This window comes from Lepidochelys olivacea (assembly GCF_965140295.1).
Source record: "Lepidochelys olivacea isolate rLepOli2 genome assembly, chromosome: 9".
Classification (NCBI taxonomy): Eukaryota; Metazoa; Chordata; order Testudines; family Cheloniidae; genus Lepidochelys; species Lepidochelys olivacea.
The window spans coordinates 2,239,605-2,261,559 of NC_140419.1; the positions used below are offsets into that span (position 1 = coordinate 2,239,605).

A 21,955-nucleotide genomic window follows, 5' to 3' on the forward strand; every position below is an offset into this window, starting at 1 on the left:
AGTGAAGCAACAATGCTTTAACTGGCAGATGAAATACAATGTGGATAAGTGCAAAATAATGGATATTGGAAAATATAATCCCAGCTATACATACAAAATGATGGGGTCTAAATTAGCTGTTACCACTCAAGAAAGAGATCTTGGAGACATTGGGGATAGTTCTCTGAAAACATCCACTCAACATGCAGCAGGAGTCAAAAAAGCGAACAGAATGTTAGGAACCATTAGGAAAGGGATAGAGAACAAAACAAAAAATACCATAATGCCACTCTACAAATCCATGATATGCCCACACCTTGAACGCTGCGTACAGTTCTGGTCACCCCATCTCAGAAAAGATAGATTAGAACTGGAAAAGGTGCAGAGATGGGCAACAAGAACGATTAAAGGGTGTGGAACAGCTTCCGTATGAGGATAGATTAAAAAGACAGGGAGTGTTCATCTTAGAAACGAGACAACTCGGAGGGATGTGACAGAAGTCCATCAAATCATGACTGGTGTGGAGAAAGTGAATCAGGAAGTGTTATTTACTCCTTCTCACAAGAACCGGGGTCACCCAATGAAATTAACAGGCAGCAGGTTTAAAACAAACAGAAGAAAGTGCTGCTTCACACAACACCCAGTCAACCTGTGGAACTCCTTGCCAGAGGATGTTGTAAAGGCCAAATGTATGATTGGCTTAAAAAAAGAACTAGATAAATCCATGGAGGATAGGTCCATCAATGGCTATAAGCCAAGATAATCAGGGATGGTGTCCCTAGCCTCTGTTTGCCAGAAGCTGGGAATGAGTGACAGGGGATGGATCACTTGATGATTCCCTGTTCTGTTCATTCCCTCTGGAGCACCTGGCATTGGCCACTGTCAGAGACAGGATACTGGGCTAGATGGACCTTTGCTCTGACCCAGCCTGGCCGTTATTATGTTCTTAACTAACTTCCATGGCCTGTGTGCTCTTTAAAGGGCAGCATCAACTAAGTAAAACACAAACCAACAAATGAAATAGAACCTGACTTGTAAGCAGTCACCTCCAGAAGGACTTGGACTGCCAAGATACACAGTGTAGGGATGGGATCTTCCCTGGTGAACAGAGCAGGGTCTTGGGAGTCGTGATTTCTGGGATCTGTTTCCAGTTCTGTCATTAACTCTTGTGTGGCCTTGGGCAACTTACTGTATGCCTCAGTTTTCCCATCTGTAGACTGTACATAATGACATAAAAAAACCCTAAATAAAGAATGTTAACGTTGCCCACCTCCTCGGCTCCTGTCTTCCACTGCTTCCTCCCCATTCTGGCTATGCCCCCCAGCTTCTCGCCACCCTCTGGCTCCTGCAATACCCTCTCCCCATCCCTCCCCCTTTCCAGTTCCTCACCCTTCGGCACTCAAAGCGCAGCGGCTTGCTCCTCCTCTTTGCTGCCCTACAGCCAGTCAGGGGAGCCCTGAAAGCAAGTGCAGACAGTTTCCTTGCTCTCTCAGTCCTGGTGCCTGGAGCCACAAGGAAAGTCCAGCTCAGCCCCTGCAGCGTCAGCACGCAGCATGCCCAACCATTCCAGTCTGACGCAGGAGATGCGCAGGGCCAAAGGACGCTGAGGCTAGATGGAATCTTTGGAGAGTTTAGCAGCCACTTGAATAAATCTCTACTGAGCGTGTGCAAACTGCAACTTTCCAAATTTGGGCAGATTTTCATGGGAGGAGCAGCAACAGGCACAGCCCTGACCCTGGGCGACCCCCTGCCAATTGGCACTAGAGCTACTAAAAAAATCCTTAACAGCTAATTTTTGTTAACATGAGCAAAACAACATTTCCCCCGATCTCGTCCCCAGAACCTGCTGAATCATTTTGGCTGAATCTTCCCATGAAAACCACAGCCTGTGGCAGACACCTGGCATGGAAGGTTTCAAGCCAAGGGTAAAAGTTTGGCAAAGTTACTGCCGTCCTTTTGACCTCCTGAGGTCCCTTCCAACCCTGATATTCTAGGATTCTATGTTGCCTAGGGAGGTGGTGGAATCTCCTTCCTTAGAAGTTTTTAAGGTCAGGCTTGACAAAGCCCTGGCTGGGATGATTTAATTGGGGATGGGTCCTGCTTTTGAGCAAGGGGTGGGACTAGATGACCTCCTGAGGTCCCTTCCAACCCGGATAGTCTATGATTCTATGACTCTATGAATGACAATGGTGTAAGCCCCAGCGCAGTTCAGTTGCTCTGCGTTACGCCACAGCGTCACGAGCGGCTAAAATGCCCCATTCTCGAGCAGCAGTCCTTGGCACAGATAGTGCAGGCATAAGGCGTGGGGCCAGGGGATGAAGCTAGCATCCTCCAAGCACCTGAGCTGTGCTGTGCTTTCCTTTTCCCCCTCTGTGTGGTATTCTCTCTCCACTGCCCCTCCGGAAGCAGGGTCTGATCACGGGACGTATCGGGCTACCTACACCATGTATAATAATATTTACCTTCCTCACAAGGGATGTTGTGAGGGTCACTAAAAGTTTGCTGTGAAAGACTATGAAAGTATTGGATGAAACCTGCTGGTGCGAACTTGATTATTAATTCACCATTGACCTTCATTCAGTGCAGATTGTAGAATATATCTTAAAGTGTACGAGCTAAAAGGTCCTCTTTGTCTTTGAATAAACAGGAGATTGAGGATTCCAGTGAAGATCATGTTAAGAATGGCAAATTCGCACACGCTGTTGTTATTAAACCTGGACCCAAAGCCGGCAATGTAAGCTTTTAATCACGTACACACCATCTATAATTAAGTTAAATTCGAGACAACAATAATTAGCTGCTCTGTCAAGAAGTCCTCGGTCATCCTGCCCCTTTACATTTCGCCAGTCCACCGTTGTGCTTGGATCGAGGCAAAGAGCTTTCTCTCTAATCACTAGAAAGAAAACGGGCTGTGATTGTGGTGCTCACTGGATTGGGCGCTGCAGGCCACAGAGCAGGGAGGTGTTATCTCCGCAGCGCTGCCGTTCACTTCACCACTCGTCCCTTCCTGAGCAAAGACCATCACTCAGCCTGGGTTGTGAGGTGGAGATAACATACCCCTGGGGCTAGGCTGAAGTTCCCTAGGTTTCTACACGGCCAGAGTGTGCCTGGCCCTTAGGCAGGGGGCACTGAGGGGAGGAAGGGCACTAGAATACTCCTCCCCTCCTTGTGTGGCCTGTATAAAGGCCAGGGAGAGTCATGGTCCCTATCCTTGTGGGAATGCAGGGGCTGCTGTGTCCCTGCTCCCCTGGGGGTGCTTGATACCCCCAAAGGGGGCAGGACCAAGGGTCTGGCTTGGCCCATGCACCTGCTAGCAGAGCTGGACAGGGAAAATAAATGAAAGGCAAATGTCCCATAACTGCTTCAGGCTGGTTTGAAAATAATCCAGCACTTTCCTAAGGGCTGGGTTGTGACACCCTTACCTCCTTGGAATCGATGGCTCTACTAGGGGCTACTCACCAGTGGTTATTATTATTATCTGTTATTATATCAGAGAGATGTATCAGCTGGGGCTATGGACCAGTCTATTAATTCTATGTTAATTCACGAGTGACTGGTCACACAGATCCCGTGACTTGTGTGTTTAGTGAAGTATAAAAATTGGATCTCACTGTCCAGGAAGGTTTTCCTGAAATTCAGCTTACAGGTTTCCTGCCTAAAATTTCAGCGTGATGCTCCTGACCCCTACACTCCTCACTGAATCATTCCCCTCTGCTCTGGGAGTTATCACCCCTCTGACAGATCAAATGATTGATTTTCTTCCTCTGAAGCATCAGGGCCGGCCGGGGCTGGAGACAGGACATTGGCTGGGGAGGGCGAGGGCTCTGAGGGGGCACCGAGCATTTTCTCTCTCTCTCTCTCTCTCTCCCTCGCTCAGGTGCTTGGCTGGCTGGTTGGTGCTCACATGCACAGGGTTTAACTCATCGCTGTAAGTGAGGTTGGGTAGGAATTGTCCCCCAGGCCAGACTGGCTGGGACCTTGGAGGTTCCTCTCCTTCCTCTGCAGTGTGTGGGTGCGGGTCACTTGCCAGGATCATTTGGGTGCATCTCACATCATCCTTTCCCTGCCATGGCAGGGGCTTGGGCACTGGTGAAGCTCGGTCCATCCCGTTCGCTGCCTGTGGCACATCAGTCTGCTCTCCAGTGGCCTGGGATACTTATTCCGGTTGTTGGGTTTATCGTGCAGGTGCTGGGGGCTGCTGGAGGCCTGGGAGATACAGCCAGTCAGCCCAGATGGTCTGGTTGGCCCTTCTGGCCTTAAATTCTATGACTCTAACCACACTGCACAAAAGCCCAGAAGTCACAGTTTGTGCTCGCACGTGGCTCAGCCCTAGCACCCTGCGATGGCCCTGGGAGCAGCACAAACCCCTTTGACTTGCGGTTATAGCCTTCCTGTAGCACAGCGGTTCCCAAACTTGTTCCGCCGCGTGCGCAGGGAAAGCCCCTGGCGGGCCGGGCCGGTTTGTTCGGCCGATGGCGGCTCCCAGGGGCCACGGTTCGCTGCTCCGGGCCAATGGGGGCTGCGGGAAGTGGTGCGGGCCGAGGGACGCGCTGGCCGCAGCTTCCAGCAGCTCCCATTGGCCCGGAGCAGCGAACCGCAGCCAGTGGGAGCCGCGATGGGCCCCACCTGCGGACGCGGCAGGTAAACAAACCGGCCCGGCCCGCCAGGGGCTTTCCCTGAACAAGCGGCGCCCCTAGTTTGAGAATCACTGCTGTAGCATATGGTACCTGCTCTTCTCTCCTAGGTTCCAGTGGAAGGAATTGCCATCTTACACCAGTTTCCATTTTCCTCAGCCCTGCAGAGGATGTCGGTCATAGCTCAGGAGATCGGAGGGGGGCAGCAGGTCTTCATGAAGGGTGCTCCAGAGACAGTGGCCAAGTTTTGTAGACCAGAAACCAGTAAGTAACATCTCTATAAACGCTCAGACATATGTGAGATGTGGCTTTTAAACTGTACGGGGCCCACACTATGACAGGAGAGATCTGGGTTTGATTTCTGAGCCCAGACTCTTACATCCAGACTGACAGGAGTTGGAGCTTTACCATCACTCGACAGTGACGCATTCTGGCTGGTCTGAGTGGGATCTGATTGGATCTAACCAACCCCTGCTCAGCCAGAGGACGCTGCTGAGAGATGAACAGACAGTACAAATTGGTGGCCTCCTCCACAGCAGATATTTCAAAGACAACCCTCTTGATTTTCCGGCCTACAGTAGCCAAGCGGTAGTATTGCGGTTTTTTTTGCTCTTGGCTAAAATGACCAATATGATTCACAGCGTGAGCTAATGGTTAGAGCAGGGGACTAGAAGACAAGACTCCTGGGTTCCAATCTAGCCACAGCCACTCACTTGATCTGTGTCCTTAGTCAAGTCACTTACACTTTCTGAGCCTTGTTTACCCATCTGTAAAATGGCTAGAACAACACACCTACCTCGCAAGGCACGAGGAGAGTTTATTAACATTGATAAAGCAATTTGAGACCCTTGGATGGACAGTGATAGAAAAGGGAAGTTTTGTTACTATTATTATGCCAAGTCAAATTCATCAGGCTAGTCCTGAATCAGTCACGAGGCTTATTAATAAATGGGGAAGGAGGGGTGCCCCCGGCCCTCTGATCATGGAATTCTCTCCTGTTCAAAGGCAGCCCCATGCTTCCAGACCACTTTAGCTCTCCAAAGACGGCAGATTAGGCTTGACAGCACATTGTTCTTGTCACTGTTCAGGGCAACTGCACCTGTATTTCCCTCAGGCTTCCAGCTGCACAACTACTGCTGATCTTGGGTGGAGACCTGCGTCTCTTTCCTTCCTGACCAGGGTACATCAAAGCTGCACAGTTCCCTGCCTGCACTGTGTATTTCCCAGCAAAGAGAGTCTGCCTAAACAGATCTGCTTGCTTTCTCTTCAGAGGCGGATCACAGGGGGATTGGCACAGATATACGTTACCACACAGCTCTTTCGAAGCCAGCCAGCTTTTATTCTTAAGGCAAAAAGCATCATAGACAAAACGTATTAAAAACAGTGAGAGAAGCTGCACATGCTAATAAGTTTACGAGGCATTGCCCCACCCTTGGGGCTTCTTCGTGGTTACAAGGGCAGAGCTTTGGTTCAGAACAAGCGCACAGTCTTCTGAGGCCGCAGTAAGCCCAGTCCTTCCAATCCCCACTAAGGACTGGGGCCCTGCGTGGCCCCGGGGTCCAGTCGGTTTGCTGGATCAGGAAGAAACCCCCAAGTCAGTTCACAACCCAGTTCACAACCCTGCTTTTATCCCACTTTGTTGGTCTCTGGAGAATCCAGTTTGAACTAGTCTATGTACTTCTCTCCCGGTGGGTGGCTTCAAAGGCTGAGAGAGGACATTCATTTGCACACACACACAGCCCAGCTACAGCAGGAATGTACAATGCCACAACAACAGGTACACAACTGCATTCTAATGCAGTGTGCCCCAAAGGGATTAACCCTCATTCAGGAAGGGGGAGCTTAATTCGGCGTGGTTTGTTCAGGGTACTGTCACTCTTTTCTCCTGCACAGTGCCACCCAGTTTTGCCAGTGAGCTTCAGCTCTATGCAGCACAGGGCTTCAGGGTCATCGGACTGGCGCACAAAATTCTGCAGGGAGGGAGGCAGGCAGCTGGCTTAACAAGGTAAGAAACAGACAGACTGCCACTGACTTACTGCGCTCTGTAGCTGTCCTGCCGTGGGGAAGGGAGATTGTGGGAAGGGCTTTGGAGGACTATCTGCACTCTCACATGACCTTGCCTGCATCCTCAGTGCAAAGTAGCCTGGTTCCAGCCCAAACTAAAGCACAGAGCAGGCTTTAACCCATCCCCCAACCCATACACTTAAGGTCAAAAGTGCAATAAGCATGTGCTTGAGGGTTGTGTGTGTGGATGGGGTGGGTTGGGCAAAACCATGCACAGGAGCCCAGGCTAACCCTCCAGTGACACATACCCTGTGGGCTGAGCTGACAGCGCTGCTGTGGAAGGAGTAGGCAATGAATGAGTTCAGGAGGCAGGCTTTGAGAGTCTCCGTTTAAAATCAGGATCGTGGACCTGTCTAGGGACGCAGGAACCTTTTCTGCTGGCTGTGGCAGGAATTTACCTGAGCTCTCCAGCCTAACACCCAAACTTATAGGTGTGCAACATATTTCGCAATACTGTTTTGTCCTATGGGCAATATTACTAGTCTAATAGGTGACATATGGATATTGCTGGCAGCCTTTTTTGTGAAGTTGTGGGTCAAACTGCAAAGTGCAATTCTGCTCTGAAAAGTGACCCTTAAAGTGGCACCTGCGACTCAGCTGATCTGGTCACAGTGAGCATTTGCAGAATCAGACCCCACATACCAGAGTGACAAGAACAAGTTTTGGTCCTTTCCCTCCAGTCGACCCCCCGGATCCAGCCCACATCTGGGAGAGAGCTGGGTTCTGTTCTGGCTCCGTGCTGCAGCAACATGATTGTTAACTGAGTTCCAAAGGCAGGGCCAAACCCTGCTCTCACTGGTCCTCGTACAACTCTATGCAAGCCAAGGGCGTTGCACATGTGTGAGTCAGGGCAGAGTTTGAAGCCATGGAGGCTGAAGAGGTGTAATGGAGGGTGGAATTTAGCTTCCAGCATCTTTGTTGCCAGCGATGATGCGAGAGCCAAAAAGAAGCCAGCCTGACTTTCCGATCTGAAGTTGGATTTGCAGAGCTGGTAGTTACCAAACAAACATACTTTTATTTATTAACTCAGTAAATACCATCTGGTGTCTCTGTGAGATATGATGGTATCTGATGGTATCTAGTTTGCAAACTAGTTTGTGAAACCTACAGGATCTCTATCAAGGATTCTTAAAACTGCAATACCCACCTGCTGAAGTGAAGAAACAGATTGACAGAGCCAGAAGGGTATTGAGAAGTCACCTACTACAAGACAGGCCCAACAAAGAAAGTAACAGAACGCCACTAGCCGTCACCTACAGCTCCCAACTAAAACCTCTCCAGCGCATCATCAAGGATCTACAACCTATCCTGAAGGATGACCCATCATTCTCACAGATCTTGGGAGACAGGCCAGTCCTTGCTTACAGACAGCCCCCCAACCTGAAGCAAATACTCATCAGCAATTACATACCACACAACAAAAACACGAACCCAGGGACCAAACCCTGCTACAAACCCCAGTGCCAACTCTGTCCACATATCTATTCAAGGGACACCATCATAGTACCTAACCACATGAGCCACACCATCCGGGGCTCGTTCACCTGCACATCTACCAATGTGATAGATGCCATCATGTGCCAACAATGACCCTCAGCCATGTACATTGGCCAAACCGGACAGTCTCTGCGCAAAAGAATAAATGGACACAAATGTGACTTCAGGAATCATAACATTCAAAAACCAGTAGGAGAACACTTCAATCTCTCTGGTCACTCAATAACAGACCTCAAAGTGGCAATTCTTCAACAAAAAAACTTCAAAAACAGACTCCAGCGTGAAGCTGCAGAACTGGAATTAATTTGCAAACTAGACACCATCAGATTAGGCCTGAATAAAGCCTGGGAGTGGTTAGGTCATTACAAAACCTCAACTTAATATCCCCAATACTAATGTCTTCCTACTGTTACTCACGCCTTCTTGTCAACTGTCTGTAATGGGCCACTTCAAAAGTTATTTCTCCTCCCTTGGTATCCTGCTGTTAATTGATGTATGTCGTTAGATTGACCTAACCAGTGATGAGCTGCCAAAATCTTAACAACCGGTTCCCTCCTCACCCCACAAGGAGGTCGTTGCCCACCCCCACCCCCTGGGACTCCTGCCCCATCCAACCCCCCGCGTTTCTTGACGGCCCCCCCAGGACCCCTGCCCCATCCACCCCTGTCCCCTGACTACCCCCAGAACCGGGCAGGAGGGTCTCGTGGGCCACCATACTGGGTGCCCACCCCACCCCTAAGAGCCAGAGGGACCTGCTGTGGGGCGGGGTGGGGACTCCTGGCGGTGCTTACCTGGGGCAGCTCTCAGGAAGTATCCGGCAGGTCCCTCTGGCTCCTAGGGGCGGGGGAGCGTAGCTAGGGGGCGAGCAGGGGGAGCAACTGCTCCCCCCACCGATCACATCAAAATGGCGCCTTAGGCGCCGACTCCCTGGGTGCTCTGGGGCTGGAGCACCCACAGGGAAAATTTGGTGGGTGCAGAGCACCCATCGGCAGCTCCGCACCCTGCACCTGGCCCCAGCTCACCTCCGCTCAGCCTCCTCCGCTGAACACACCGCCCCGCTCTGCTTCCCTGCCTCCCCACCCCGGCTCCCCGTGAATCAGCTGTTCGGCGGGAAGCCGGGGCAGGCTGAGAAGCAGGCGGCGGCTTCCCGCTCAGGGCCAGGGAGGCAGAGATGAGCTGGGGTGGGGAGCGGTTCCCCTGCGCCCCCCCCCCCCCCGGGTTACCTGCTGCGGCACGGGCAGCCCTCCTCGTGCCCCCCCGCCTCAGCTCACCTCCGGGCTGGAGCACCCATGGAGTCGGCGCCTAAGGCCACTTTTGGCCGGTTAAATTTAGAATTTGGCCAGTTAAATTTGTTCCGCGAGGGACAACCGGTTCTAAAAGGGCTTCTAAATTTAACAACCAGTTCTAGCAAACCGGTGCCAACCGGCTCCAGCTCACCACTGGACCTAACACTTGGTAAAGCAACCCACATTCTTTCATGTATTTATACCTGCTCCTGTATCTTTTACTTCATGGATCCGATGAAGGGGGTTCTAGCTCACGAAAGCTTATGCCCAAATAAATTTGTTAGTCTCTAAGGTGCCACAAGACCAAGGAAAGTACAGAGAGAAACAGGGAGAGAAAGGGGCAGTCTCCTTTCAAAATACGACCAGTGCCAGCTAGGGTCACTGATCTGCAAAGCTTCCAGGTGTAGGTAACTTCTCTACTAATACTAACAAATTTATTTGAGCATAAGCGTTCATGAGCTACAGCTCACTTCATTGTAGCTCACGAAAGCTTATGCTCAAATAAATGGGTTAGTCTTTAAGGTGGCACAAGTCCTCCTTTTCTTTTTGCAAATACAGACTAACACGGCTGCTCCTCTGAAATCTACTAATACTGACAGACATACTTCAGGAGGGTGTTGGAAGAGCTAATTAGTTAATTGAAAAAGCTATTTTGAACTGGAATAGGCCTCATGTTGCTAATAGGCTGATTTGACATAAACAGGACTGCGATTCCAGAAAGATTAATAAGACACGTCTCTGTCTTCTTCATTCTCAGGGAGGAGGTGGAGTCTGACCTGACGTTCCTGGGCCTTCTGATAATGGAAAATCGGCTGAAGGCAGCGACCAAGCCTGTGCTGGAAGAACTCAGCGCTGCCCGCATCAGGAGCGTTATGGTCACAGGTAGCTACACAGGGACATTCTTTTATGCTGTGGCTTGGTCACTGGCATTGAGTAGAAGAAATAGTGACTTTCAGTCAATTGTATCCCAGGAAGCAGCCGTGTTAGAGTCGCGGCTCAGTGTGTGTGTCCCTGAAAATCATCCCAGCCCCTTCAGACAATTATCCCAGCCCCTTGAACTCCTAATGGAGCCCTGGCTTCCTCCTCCCTCAGGCCCCCTTTCTCCACAGTCCAGCTGCTGGGCTGACTTAGGCTCAGAATCTCTCTCCCTGCCCCCAGCTATCAGGCCTCTTGCTGTCATCTCTGGTTCTGCATAACGTGCCAATGACTCTGTCCCTTCTCTGCCTCCCCTCCCCCATGTCCCCCTTGTCCTGCAATGAAAGTGGGAGAGCGGGGTGCTGTGGGGGGATGGCAGGAGGGTTGCCAGGCGTCCAGTTTTCGACCTTAACTCCAGGTCGAAAAGGGACCCTGGTGTCTCCGGTCAGCAGTGCCGACCGGGCCGTTAAAAGTTCAGTCGATGGCACAGCAGGGGCCTGGGGCTAAGGCAGGTTCCCTGCCTGCCCTCGCTCCACGCAGCTCTCGGAATTGGCCGCCAGGTCCCTGCAGCCCCTAGGCCAGTGGGTGGTCAGGGAGGTGCCGCAGGCTGCCTGTGCCCCGCGGTGGAACCGCGATCAATGGGAGCTGCGGGGGCCATGCCTGTGGGGCCAAGGGCAACGCATGGAGCCTCACTGGCCGCGCATCTACCTAGGGGCTGCAGGGACCTGGTGGCCACTTCCTGGGAGCCACGGTAAGTGCCACTGGGACCCTGCACACACACACACACGCACCCCACATCCCAACCCCTTGCCTCAGCCCAGAATCCCCTCCCACACCCAAACTCCTTCCCGGAGCCCACTCCCCACAATCCCTCCAACACCTTGCCCCAGCCCTAAGCCCCCTCCGTCACCCCAAGCCCTTCATCCCCGGCCCCACCCCAGAGCCTGCACCCCCAGCCGAAGCCCTCACCTCCCTCCCGCATGCCAAACTCCTCAGCCCCCAGCCTGGAGACCCTTCCTGCGCCCAAAACCCAGCCCCACCCCAGAGCCTGTACCCCCAGCCGGAGGCCTCACACCCCTGCACCCCACCCCTCTGCCCCAGCCCGGAACCCTCTCCCGTACCCCAAACCCCTCATCCCTGGCCTCACCCCCCCTCCCACACCCCAACCCCCTGCCCCAGCTCTGTGAAAGTGAGTGAGGATGGGGGAGAGCGAGCAACGGGGGTGGGGGGGGGTGGAACAAGCAGGGGTCCGGGCCTTGGGGAATGGGCAGGACAGGGGTGTTCAGTTTTGTGCGATTAGAAAGTTGGCAACCCTAGATGGCAGGAGAAAAACTGAGTGAGCTTTCTCATGGTACAGTTACATTGCTTGTGCTTTCTTGGTTTTTGCCCCTTTTTGGTACCCAGCCTACTCTAAGGCTGTGCCAGGACAACTGAGGAATTTTCCGTCACTGTTACAGCAACAATTCAGCAGTTAATTCTTTTACCTTCTTCCAGGCTGAACCGGTACATAGGTCCCCTTCTGACAGGGAATCCATTAGTATTTTCTCAGCTGGATTCAATCCAGACCAGATAAAATGTTAATTTTAAAGGCAGGCCTGAGCTGGAAAAATTCATTCACATTCAAAATGGCTGTGGACCATTTTTCTGTGCTGTTAAACAACTGCCATTTTCCACTCCAGCGTTTCGACAGTGGGTAAAGTGAACTCTGTGTATATCAAAGGGATTGTAAAGCTCTGTGGTATCCTTAGGATGAACGGTACATTGTGAATGGAAGGCAACGGTATTATAAAAACATGCAGAAGAACCATTGAAATCTCTCTGGTACCGAGAGTCTGTGAGATCACATGGAATTCAGGGAAAAGTTTACATTTCCTCCAGCCTCAAGGTTTAAAATCCACATTAGACAAAACTGCAGATGACACCTCCCCCCCCCCCAACTTGATTTTTCTAGGTGACAACATACAGACAGCGGTTACTGTGGCCAAAAATGCTGGCATGATTTCTCAGACCAGTCAAGTGATTCTTGTTGAAGCAAACGAACTATCAGGTTCCCCCTCAGCATCCATCACCTGGAAGCTACTGGAAGAAAGCAAACCGAATGGCTACAGAAACCTGGTGAGTGCTAAATGGGCAGGTCTCAGGTGATGGGAGAATAAATGGTACACTGACATCTAGGCCATCTTAGTGATGCTGGTGTAACTCGCTGGGGTTACTCTGGTACCCCTGACATCAGAGACTGCCTGTTAGTCCCCATCTGTGCTACAGAACATGCTGTGTTGGGAAAGTGTTTAAAGAGAAAGTGATCATTAAATTGCTTTACTCGTATTTCAGTGTGTTGCCATTTTAATGAACTGGGATGTGACTTTGTTAACGCTGATTTTGCAAACCCTTCTAGACTAGTCTTGAGAATGGCTTTCCAGGAGCCATGTTAAAGGTTTGTCCCAGTCCCACTGGTAACCGCAGCATGGTAGCTGAAACCTGTTTCAAGACTGTGTCTTTATATGGTATGTTGTGTGGTGCAGCTGGCCCTTAGACTTTGTGAGCATGCCCGGCAGGGAACAGCCTTGCCCTGACTAGAAGGGGTGGAACAGAGGTGAGCAGAGAGGAAAATCCCTGTGTGTGCAAGTAAAACATTGATTAAATCAGTTTTAAAAAATTACGTACACAAGTTGTAATTATGGTAAGAAAACACATACACAATGACACTGAGACATGTGCCCATGATGGTGTCTTTTTCCCTGCCAAAGATCAATATTAATCTGAGTCACTGACTGTTGGAGGAGTGGATCCCTATTTGACAGAGCTCGTTACTAGGTGTAGATGGATGGGAGAAGATGACTGCAGGTGTCCTTGGAGAGGTCCCCAAAGTTCTGAGTGGGTCCCACTTGCCTGTAATCCAGTTTCAGCAGCATTGTTAACATCCTAGGTCCCGCATCGGGTATTATTAATTCTACAGTTTACTGCCAAAGTGCTGTGGCCTGAGAAGAGCCAATATCTATCTACATTACTTACCTGGTCCCATTCCCCTAGCATCTGAGCACCTCCTAATCTTTCATGTGTTTATCTTCACACCACCCCTGGCAGGTAGGAACTGTTATCCCCCCATTATACAGATGGGGAACTGAGGGGCTAAGGGACTGGCCCAAGGTCACAGAGGAGCAGGGATCTGAACCAAGGTCTCCCACCTCCTAGTCTAGTGTTCTAACCACTGGACATCCTTCCTCTCTACACAATAGAGCACCAGGGTTTGAGTGCAGCTAGGTCATCTTTTAAGTCCATCGTATGGAAATAACTCTGGCCTGATTTATAGGAGACTTACATTCAAGTTGGGGGAAGATTCTGCTCTGAAGTTGGACGTAGCAGTTACCATTTTGCCATGAGTGGAAAATCCTACCAGGTCATTACACAGCATTTCAGCTATTTACTTCCGAAGGTAAGTTGTGGGCTATTTGCACTGTGGCCCTGCTCCAAGTAAATTCTGGGGAGATCATTCTTAGAAGTGCTCTTGACTTGTTTTGCTCACAACAGTCTAGTTAAGTTGAACCATTGCATATTTAGGATTAAGCCGGTGACTCAAACAACCTGCCAGTCCTTTGTTCCCTGATTTCTTTTTAGCGGAGGCACAGTGCAGGTTCATTCATTGCCCATTCGGTTTTCAGATCCTGCAGAAGTCCCATGTGAAGTGAGTTTTAGGATTTATGCTGCTCCTTATTCACACTCATCACTGCTGGACTTCTTAACCAAGTGGAGTTGAAAAAGCACACTAAAGGATTTTCAATCATTTTCTCCTTTCAGCTCCTGGTCAATGGGACAGTTTTTGCTAGAATGTCTCCAGGTCAGAAATCCAGCCTGGTGGAGGAGTTTCAAAAGTTGGAGTAAGTTTTTTATGAACATTCAAAGATTCAGAGTGCTGGATTAATTCACAGGCTGGAAGGGAGTCAAATGAGAATCATCAGCTCCTGTCCAGCAGCTTGGAATTAGAACTGGAAACTGTGTGCCTGATAGGAAATCCCAAATCTGAGTCTCCTACGAAAATATAGCTTGGAAAATATTTCCCCTAAGCACATTAAAGAAGAGCCACTGAGGGGGTCTGTGATAGCCTTATAGTCCCAGGTAGCAGGCTGGGCAGCCCAAAACATAACATGTCCCGCACTCAGACTTTCCTGTGGTCTCACCCATCTCACATGTGTCTGTCCTGCTGCTTCACTGGCAAGAAAAAGAGGAGCTTGTCGCCTACACACAAGATTTAGGGAAATCTCCCCGAGTTGCAGCTCTGCTGCTGCTGGTGGCATTTTCACCTCTCTCTCACCAAGACCTATTTTGGGGTTAGAGAACACAGTGGAACAAGCAGCTAGGCTCAGTCTGCACCAGCACTAGAGGAACTGGGAGAATTTCAGAAAATCTTCAGTATAGACAGCTGAGGTGAGTCCAGTTCAGGAGCACACAAAATCCAGAATCCTGGGCATGACTTATTTCAGTCACCCAGCCTGCCAGCTGGGACTTTTCCAATGAAACATAAAGAATAACTTACACTAATGTAGCTCCTGTCAGGACCCCAGTTATGGGAGGCGGGCGGGTCAAGGACAGGGCCTAGGCTGGAGAGGACATGGTCTGAGTTCAGGGTACACGGTCCAGGCCAGAAGCAGCAGTCCATGCGGGTGGCACGGTGTAGGATCAGGTCAGCGTGAAGGTCGAGGAGCCACACTGGGTTAGCCAAGGGAGCCAGCCAAAGTGGGATTAGGGGAAGCTAGGAAGGGCGAGATGTCAGGAATGGAGCAGGGCACCAGGACCAGGAGCTAAGCAAGGTGTCAGGAGTGCACCGCAGGCTGTTCGCAGCAGCAAGCCAGTGCTCTGCCTAGTAGCCAAGGCAGCCTCCGGCAGTTTTCCCTAGGCCTTAAATAGCGTGCCTGGGCCAGTCAGGGAATGTGGCAGGCTCCACCAGCCAGGATCTCTGTGGGTGGGGCATCCAGTGGTAGAACCCGTAGGGCTTACCAGCTGCTATTCCTTATGTCCCCACACTGTCAGGAGGTGGTGTAGACATCACAGCCACCCAGGAGCCAGCAGACCTGGGTTCCAGCCCTGCAAGTCCTTGCAGCCCTTTCCATCAAAACATTAAACTAACCCCCCCACTCGCTACAGGGCTCCCTTTTGCCCGTGCTGAAATGCTGTTTGGTTTGGTTTGCAGTTACTTTGTGGGCATGTGCGGAGACGGAGCCAATGACTGTGGGGTGAGTGGAAACCCAACTTAAACATTGTTTGAGAAGCGCATTTCAGTGCCAGGGAAATACTCCAGATTTAGTAGCCCTGGAGAAGCAAGTTCTCCACAGAGCAGCTGCATTAAGGACAGCGGACTTAGGCCATGATCCTTCAGTGAGTTCCACCCAGGGACCAGAGCCATCCACAGGTGGAGCTTGTTACAGAATTAGGGCCTTTGAGACCAATCCCATCTCCCCTAAAAGCCAATGAGCTGAGGCCAGGACTCCAGGCACACAGGGCTGGCAGCCGGAACCCGGGGCATGCGGGACATCAACTGAGACCCTGGGTGCATGGGGACAGCAACTGGGACCCCAGGGGTGCTGCAGCACCCCCCACACCTCTGGTTCCCGCTCCTATGTCCTGGTGTATGCCAGGGAAGGCAGCTGGAAGATACAGCTGACATGCCATAGGAGGGGACAAAGGAGATGCGTTAGAGCATCTCCCAGAGGGACTGGCCATGCCCCATCACCAGCCTGTATTGGGCACTTCTGGGGTGACACTGGCTGGCTCCCGGTGCCCCCGTAGAGTACACGGATGGCGTTGATTGGCGGGCTGGCTGGCCAGTCAGTGTGCATTGCCGGCAGGAGGGTACTGACCAGCGCTGTGTATTTCAGGCTTTGAAAATGGCCCATGCTGGGATATCATTGTCTGAGCAGGAGGCGTCGGTGGCTTCGCCTTTCACGTCCCGAACCCCCAACATAGAGTGTGTGCCCGAGCTGATCAGGTGAGCACAGGCTCTTCGCACACTGCTATCGCAGAGAAATTGGTTCCTGTCCCACATTACAGCTGGGCTTTCACAGCAGAACATACATCAAACTCCATGGCCCTGAGGATGCGCTTTGCACTGCTCCTGTCTAAGAGAACAGCTTTCACTACAAGGACTATTCATTTCCTCACAGCCGCGAAGCGGGAGGCCTGCCACAGCTGTGGAGCATGTGGCTAAGAATGGGTTCAGTGCCAGGGAACTAGGAAGAAGAAGAAGGAGCTATAGAAAGAGACACACGTGTCTGTTGTGCTAAATCTGGGCACTGCTATAGTGTCCTCCATCACAGGGCCTTGCCACACTGTGCAAACAGCTAACAAAATAACACCTTGCGGTGCCATCCCCTGAGGATCTCAAAGCTCATAATGAAGCCTTGCAATGCCCTGCAAGGTAGGGAAATAACATTATCCCCATTGTACTGATTGGAAAACCAGGGTATGGAAGTTATGGACTAGATCCTGCTCCTGTTGAAGCAAAGGGAAGCAGGACTGGGCTCTAAATCAGTTGCCCAAGGCTACACATATCATGTGACAAAGGTCAAGGATCACAGAACAAGTCACTTTCTTCCGACATTGAACAAGGATCTTTATCAGAATAAGGGAAACAGTGTTATCCTTAGCACTTCTCTCTCTGCTGCTTTATTGTAGAGCTTCTGCCTAGAGCCTTTTCCAACAACCCACCCACCACAGCTTAAAGAGACAGGATTTGTATCTACACAACACAGTGAGCTAGTAGGAAAGTTGGGAATAGAACCCAGGAGTCCTGACTGCTAGGGTACTGCTCTAACTAATAGGCTTGCTGCCTCCCAGAACACTCCTCTGCTTTGTTTGCACTTGAAATTGATGAGCTACTGGGTTTCATTGTCGGAAGGCCAGGGCCCTGGTTTCACGCAGCTGAGACAGCCGTGTTCCTCCATTGATTTGAAAAGCTCAGGGAAGAGCCCCCTGGTGTATTGTTGCCTTACTGAGAACTCTTCGCACCCCCAGCACACTTTACATTTTCAGTGCACTTTATAAACATTAGCTAGCCAGTGTCTTGAGGCGACCGGCATCAGGACTGCTCCCATGAGTTGGGGGTAGCAGGGTCACTTCCTATTGCTGCAGAGCAGCATTGCGGCAAAGGAATTCATTGCTACCGAATTCTGATTAAGAAGTGCAGGCCCAGGCGATAATTTGTCAGGAATTCATCATCCCATAACTCATGCACTGCTGTTCAACCCGACTTTCAAAGGACTGAGGAAAGCTGCACTCCCCGCCCCCCCGCCATCCTCTAATCAGTATAATCTTTTCTCTTCCGCCACAGGCAAGGTCGCGCTGCTCTTGTCACTTCATTCTGCATGTTTAAGTACATGGCACTGTACAGCACCATCCAGTATCTTGGTGTTCTCCTGCTTTACTGGGTATGGCTCTGGGACCGGGAGTTTGTCAGTTAGAACAGAAGCAGGCCACTGCTCCCGTAGAGGGGGAGGAGGGTCTAATGGCCAAGACACAGCCAGGAGAGCTGGTTTCTTCTCCCAGCTGAGCCACAGACTCCTTGTGTGACCTATGGCAAGTTGCTGATCTGCTCTGTGCCTCAGTCTCCGCATCTGTAAAATGGAGCGACTTTTGCCACTGAGTTCAGAGGGAGAAGGGCCAGGCCCAAAGCAGAGCCGGACAAATGCACACACAGAAAGAAAGATGCAGCATGCTATCTCAGGCAAAGGCATGTGCGTAGGAGATGGAGGGTGAGAAGAGAGGCTAAGGGATTACTTGCAGAGGGGGGGCTGTAGGAGAGGAGAGAGGTACTTTGGCAGATGAGCACAGGGAAACTTTTCAGCTGTTAAAAGGGTGCATTGGCTATTAATGCCAGGGCGCCCTAAATTGCCTTTGGATGGAGCCTTCCCATTTAGTGAGGAGGGATTTGCATTCAGAAATCATCTGGTATCAAGAAAAGAACTTGCCCCTTCAGATCAGTCTCTCTTCATTTTTTTGAATGAGCTGGAAGGATCATTAGCCTGCACAATGTCCATGCACAAAACGATTGTATTTAGTGCAAGCTCTGCGACTGTGCCTCTGTTGGAAGGACTGTCACTCATGGTGCACGTTATCTGGCTAGCATCAGAGGGGGAGCCGTGTTAGTCTAGATCTGTAGAAGCGGCAAAGAGTCCTGTGGCACCTTATAGACTAACAGACGTATCAGAGCATAAGCTTTCATGGGTGAATACCCCCTTTGTCGGATTATCTGGCTGAATAGCATTCCCAAGGCTTTCAGAACAAACTGCAGATTATTAGCCCTATGGAAACACTGTGGGTTTATGAAACAAACCACCCTAAGGCAAATGTCTGATTTCTGTTTTCTTTTTGTTTCTCCTTTCAGCAACTAAACTCCTTTGGGAATTACCAATTTCTATTCCAAGATCTGGCTCTTACCACTGTAATTGGTATAACAAGTAAGCTCCATAGTCACCTTTTGTGTCGGTGTGAGAATAGATCTCAGCTAATTTCCTCCCCCTGGATGTGTATAATCCTGCACACTGAAAAAGAAAAAGAAAGCTACCCTGCAGTGAATACAGTATATTTAAATCAGCAGAGAGGGCTTACCGCGCAATAAGAGAAAAGGGTTGTGAGCAGATGGGAAATCCTCGGGGCTGGGCTGATAGGCAGCCAGATCTGGAGTGACTCTCAGTACCTAGGAGAATTCCTTATGGGAGAGAAAAAAGAAAAGGGGTACTTGTGGCACCTTAGAGACTAGTCTCTAAGGTGCCACAAGTACCCCTTTTCTTTTTGCGAATACAGACTAACACGGCTGCTACTCTGGAACCTGTCATTATGGGAGAGAGACAACAGCAGCTCGTGCAGAGAAACTTGAGGTGGAAAGGAAACTCAGGGCCTTCTCTACTCATGAGGTAAGGCTGGAAGATCCCAGGGGCAGCAGTTACAGAGGAAGCCATGCGGAAGTGAAAGAGCATAGGGGTACACTGCGGGAGGGCCCGATAGTAAGCCATAACCAGTGGGGTAAGGTCAAAGTCCCCAGTTCAACTGCAATCAGAGAAGCTTGTTCGCTCCTTGATACAGGTTAAAATCCCTGGGACCAAAGAGTAAAATCTTTGTGCAAGCAGCCAGCGTGACCATGTAGAACCCAGCACTGGGTGGCCCAACAGATTTGTTTAGAACCCCTTTGGGGATTCACAGCTTGTTCCGAGATCTGGCTCTTGTCACTATAATTCACTGCAACAGCTGTAACAAGTCAGCTCCATAAAAGCCTGTATGGGAGAGAATGGGTCTGCAGCTGATGGCCACTCATAATACAGCATATAATAAACTGAATGCCCATACAGCGCATTGCCGTTGTGCATTAAAGAGGTGAGTGTAACGTTAGAAGGGAAAGTGGGGGAAGGAATAGCCTCATGGATACACTCTCCTCTGCTCTATCTTGCCACTGTAGACAAACAAGACAGCTTTACTATGAATTTTCTCCATAGCACTCTCCACATTTAAAGACCAGGATTACATATTTACATCATAAGATCTAACACTGTGGACGCACAGATCTAAAAAAGAGGCCAGGCAGGAAAGAGGTTTTCGTTTAAGGTTGAAAATGGTTCGGAGAGCTAAGGCAGAGACGTGCAATAAGGACGTGCCAGATGTCAGAAGCAGTGGAGTAGAAAGCTGGGCACCGCTGGTGGAAGGCGGAAACCAGTGCTAGATAAGAGAGAAGGGAAAAGAGAAAGACAAGTTTGAGACAGACAAGAGTAAATCCCTAGGGAGCTCGAAGAACACGGAGAGTAAGGACGGGGGGCTAGGCCTGCAGTGCTTTGTGTGTGTGTGAAGGCAGACAGCAGTGCTCTGCACGTGGTGAGGTTCAGAGAGCTGGGGAAAGACCGCGATTACATCAGTTTTAAAAGTGCCAGCCATGACTCTTGGTGCCTGATGAGAGCTTCCTTGCTATGAACCCCCTGCTTGGCATCAGGATATTCCCCTGAGCTTTTCCTCTCCCTGATGCTAGGGTAAATCAGGAGTAACTCCCCTGAAGCCAAGCTAGCCCCCAGTGTGCCCAGGAGGGGAACAGCAGGCCTGGGATTTTTCCAAAATAACTTCACAGATGTCAGATGCTGTTAATTAACCCTAAATGGCTGATAATATAGTGTTAAGCTGCTGGTATCTTGGATGTACTAGTAAAAAAAACCCCATTCTTCTATCAGTGAGTTTGAACGGTGCCTACCCAAAGCTGGTCCCATACAGGCCTCCGGGCCAGCTGATCTCCCCCCCCTTGCTGCTGTCCGTGGTCCTGAACATCCTGTTCAGTCTGTGCATGCAGGTTTTTGGCTTTGTGACCGTCCAGAAGCAGCCCTGGTACACTCAGCACAACATCTACAGGTAAGCCCCGTGCTCAGGACTCCAAACACAATGGGGCTGGCGTACATGTAGCTATTGACAAGCTTGGGAACTGGGCTAGGCCCAGCCCCAGAGGAGTGATTATGTGTAATATAGCTGCTGCTGAACTCACAGCAGGACGGTCGAGCAGGAGAGACCAGAGAGTGAGCTCCCAGAGCACAAGTACTGCTAGGCCAGGTGGGGCAAGGGGAGGGTGAACACCTGATGACGTTCATCACAGCGCTCAGACTCACTCTGCGTGCGTCTGCTTCGGCAGCCACACTGAGGAGGCTGGTGGAGACTGGCTGGGGTTTTCCTTGAACGAGTCATTGGCCCTGGTGTGTTACGCATAGTCCAGGAATTCTAGATCACTTGGGTACAATTTCTAATAGCAAAAGAAAGAGTATCTGGGCAGTAGTTACTGCTGCCAAGGTTCCTGTTTGGTTCCATGGAAATGTCAATATGCCGCCTGGGTCCCATTACAACTGATGGCAAAGATCTGGGAAGGGCAAGTGTGGTCTAGTGGTTTGCACCCAGGCATTGGGTGTCAGGAGACTGGGGATCTACTGCCACCTCTGCCATTGCGTCACTGTTGGGCAGGTCAATTCCCCTCTCCCTGCCTCAGCTTCCTCATCTGTAAAGTCGGGATAACAAAAGGTACCTCCTTCTCAGAGCTGCCGGAGGCCCATTCATTAGTGACTGAGAACGCTCTGGGAGTCCCAGTTGGAGGCTGGTACAGCCTTGCCAGCTGCCATTACTGACCACAAGGCCTCCTCCTTCGCAGTGCCTGCCTCAGCGGGAATAAAAGCCATGTGGAGAATTCTTCCTCCGCTGCCACCATCAGCTTCACCGGGATGGAGCATGCAGATGGCAGAGAGGGGGTGGACAATGGCTACAAGAGCTATGAAAACACCACAGTTTGGCTCCTCAGCACCATCAACTGCCTCATGGTAGCACTGGTGTTCTCCAAGGGAAAGCCTTTCCGGCAGCCCGTATACACTAACTGTGAGTACAATGCACTGATTGTGTGCGACAGGCAGAGCATGGCCTGGCTCAGAGCCCGAGAAAGCCAGCTCACTAGGAAACACCTTGGCAACAGCTTTGCTGGCCAACATTTCAAAAATAGGGGACCAACAATTTTTCAAAAGCATCTAACTGATTGAGACGCATGGCTACAATGGTTCCTGGAGCTCAGCACCTCTCAGAATT

The 21,955-nt window shown here is 50.7% G+C and overlaps 1 protein-coding gene across 1 annotated transcript in view; it reads left to right on the plus strand.

The window, feature by feature from the left end:
* Nucleotides 1-21,955, plus strand: part of ATP13A4 (ATPase 13A4) — a 66,948-nt gene that overhangs the window by 37,997 nt on the left and 6,996 nt on the right. Inside the window, exons 15-27 of the mRNA XM_084638782.1 lie at nucleotides 2,627-2,713; nucleotides 4,724-4,877; nucleotides 6,507-6,618; nucleotides 10,218-10,342; nucleotides 12,327-12,490; nucleotides 13,686-13,808; nucleotides 14,171-14,250; nucleotides 15,561-15,603; nucleotides 16,246-16,355; nucleotides 17,697-17,793; nucleotides 18,750-18,822; nucleotides 20,575-20,749; nucleotides 21,531-21,751. Coding sequence (XP_084494908.1) covers nucleotides 2,627-2,713; nucleotides 4,724-4,877; nucleotides 6,507-6,618; nucleotides 10,218-10,342; nucleotides 12,327-12,490; nucleotides 13,686-13,808; nucleotides 14,171-14,250; nucleotides 15,561-15,603; nucleotides 16,246-16,355; nucleotides 17,697-17,793; nucleotides 18,750-18,822; nucleotides 20,575-20,749; nucleotides 21,531-21,751 — 1,564 coding nt within the window. The remainder of the gene's footprint in view (nucleotides 1-2,626; nucleotides 2,714-4,723; nucleotides 4,878-6,506; nucleotides 6,619-10,217; nucleotides 10,343-12,326; nucleotides 12,491-13,685; nucleotides 13,809-14,170; nucleotides 14,251-15,560; nucleotides 15,604-16,245; nucleotides 16,356-17,696; nucleotides 17,794-18,749; nucleotides 18,823-20,574; nucleotides 20,750-21,530; nucleotides 21,752-21,955) is intronic.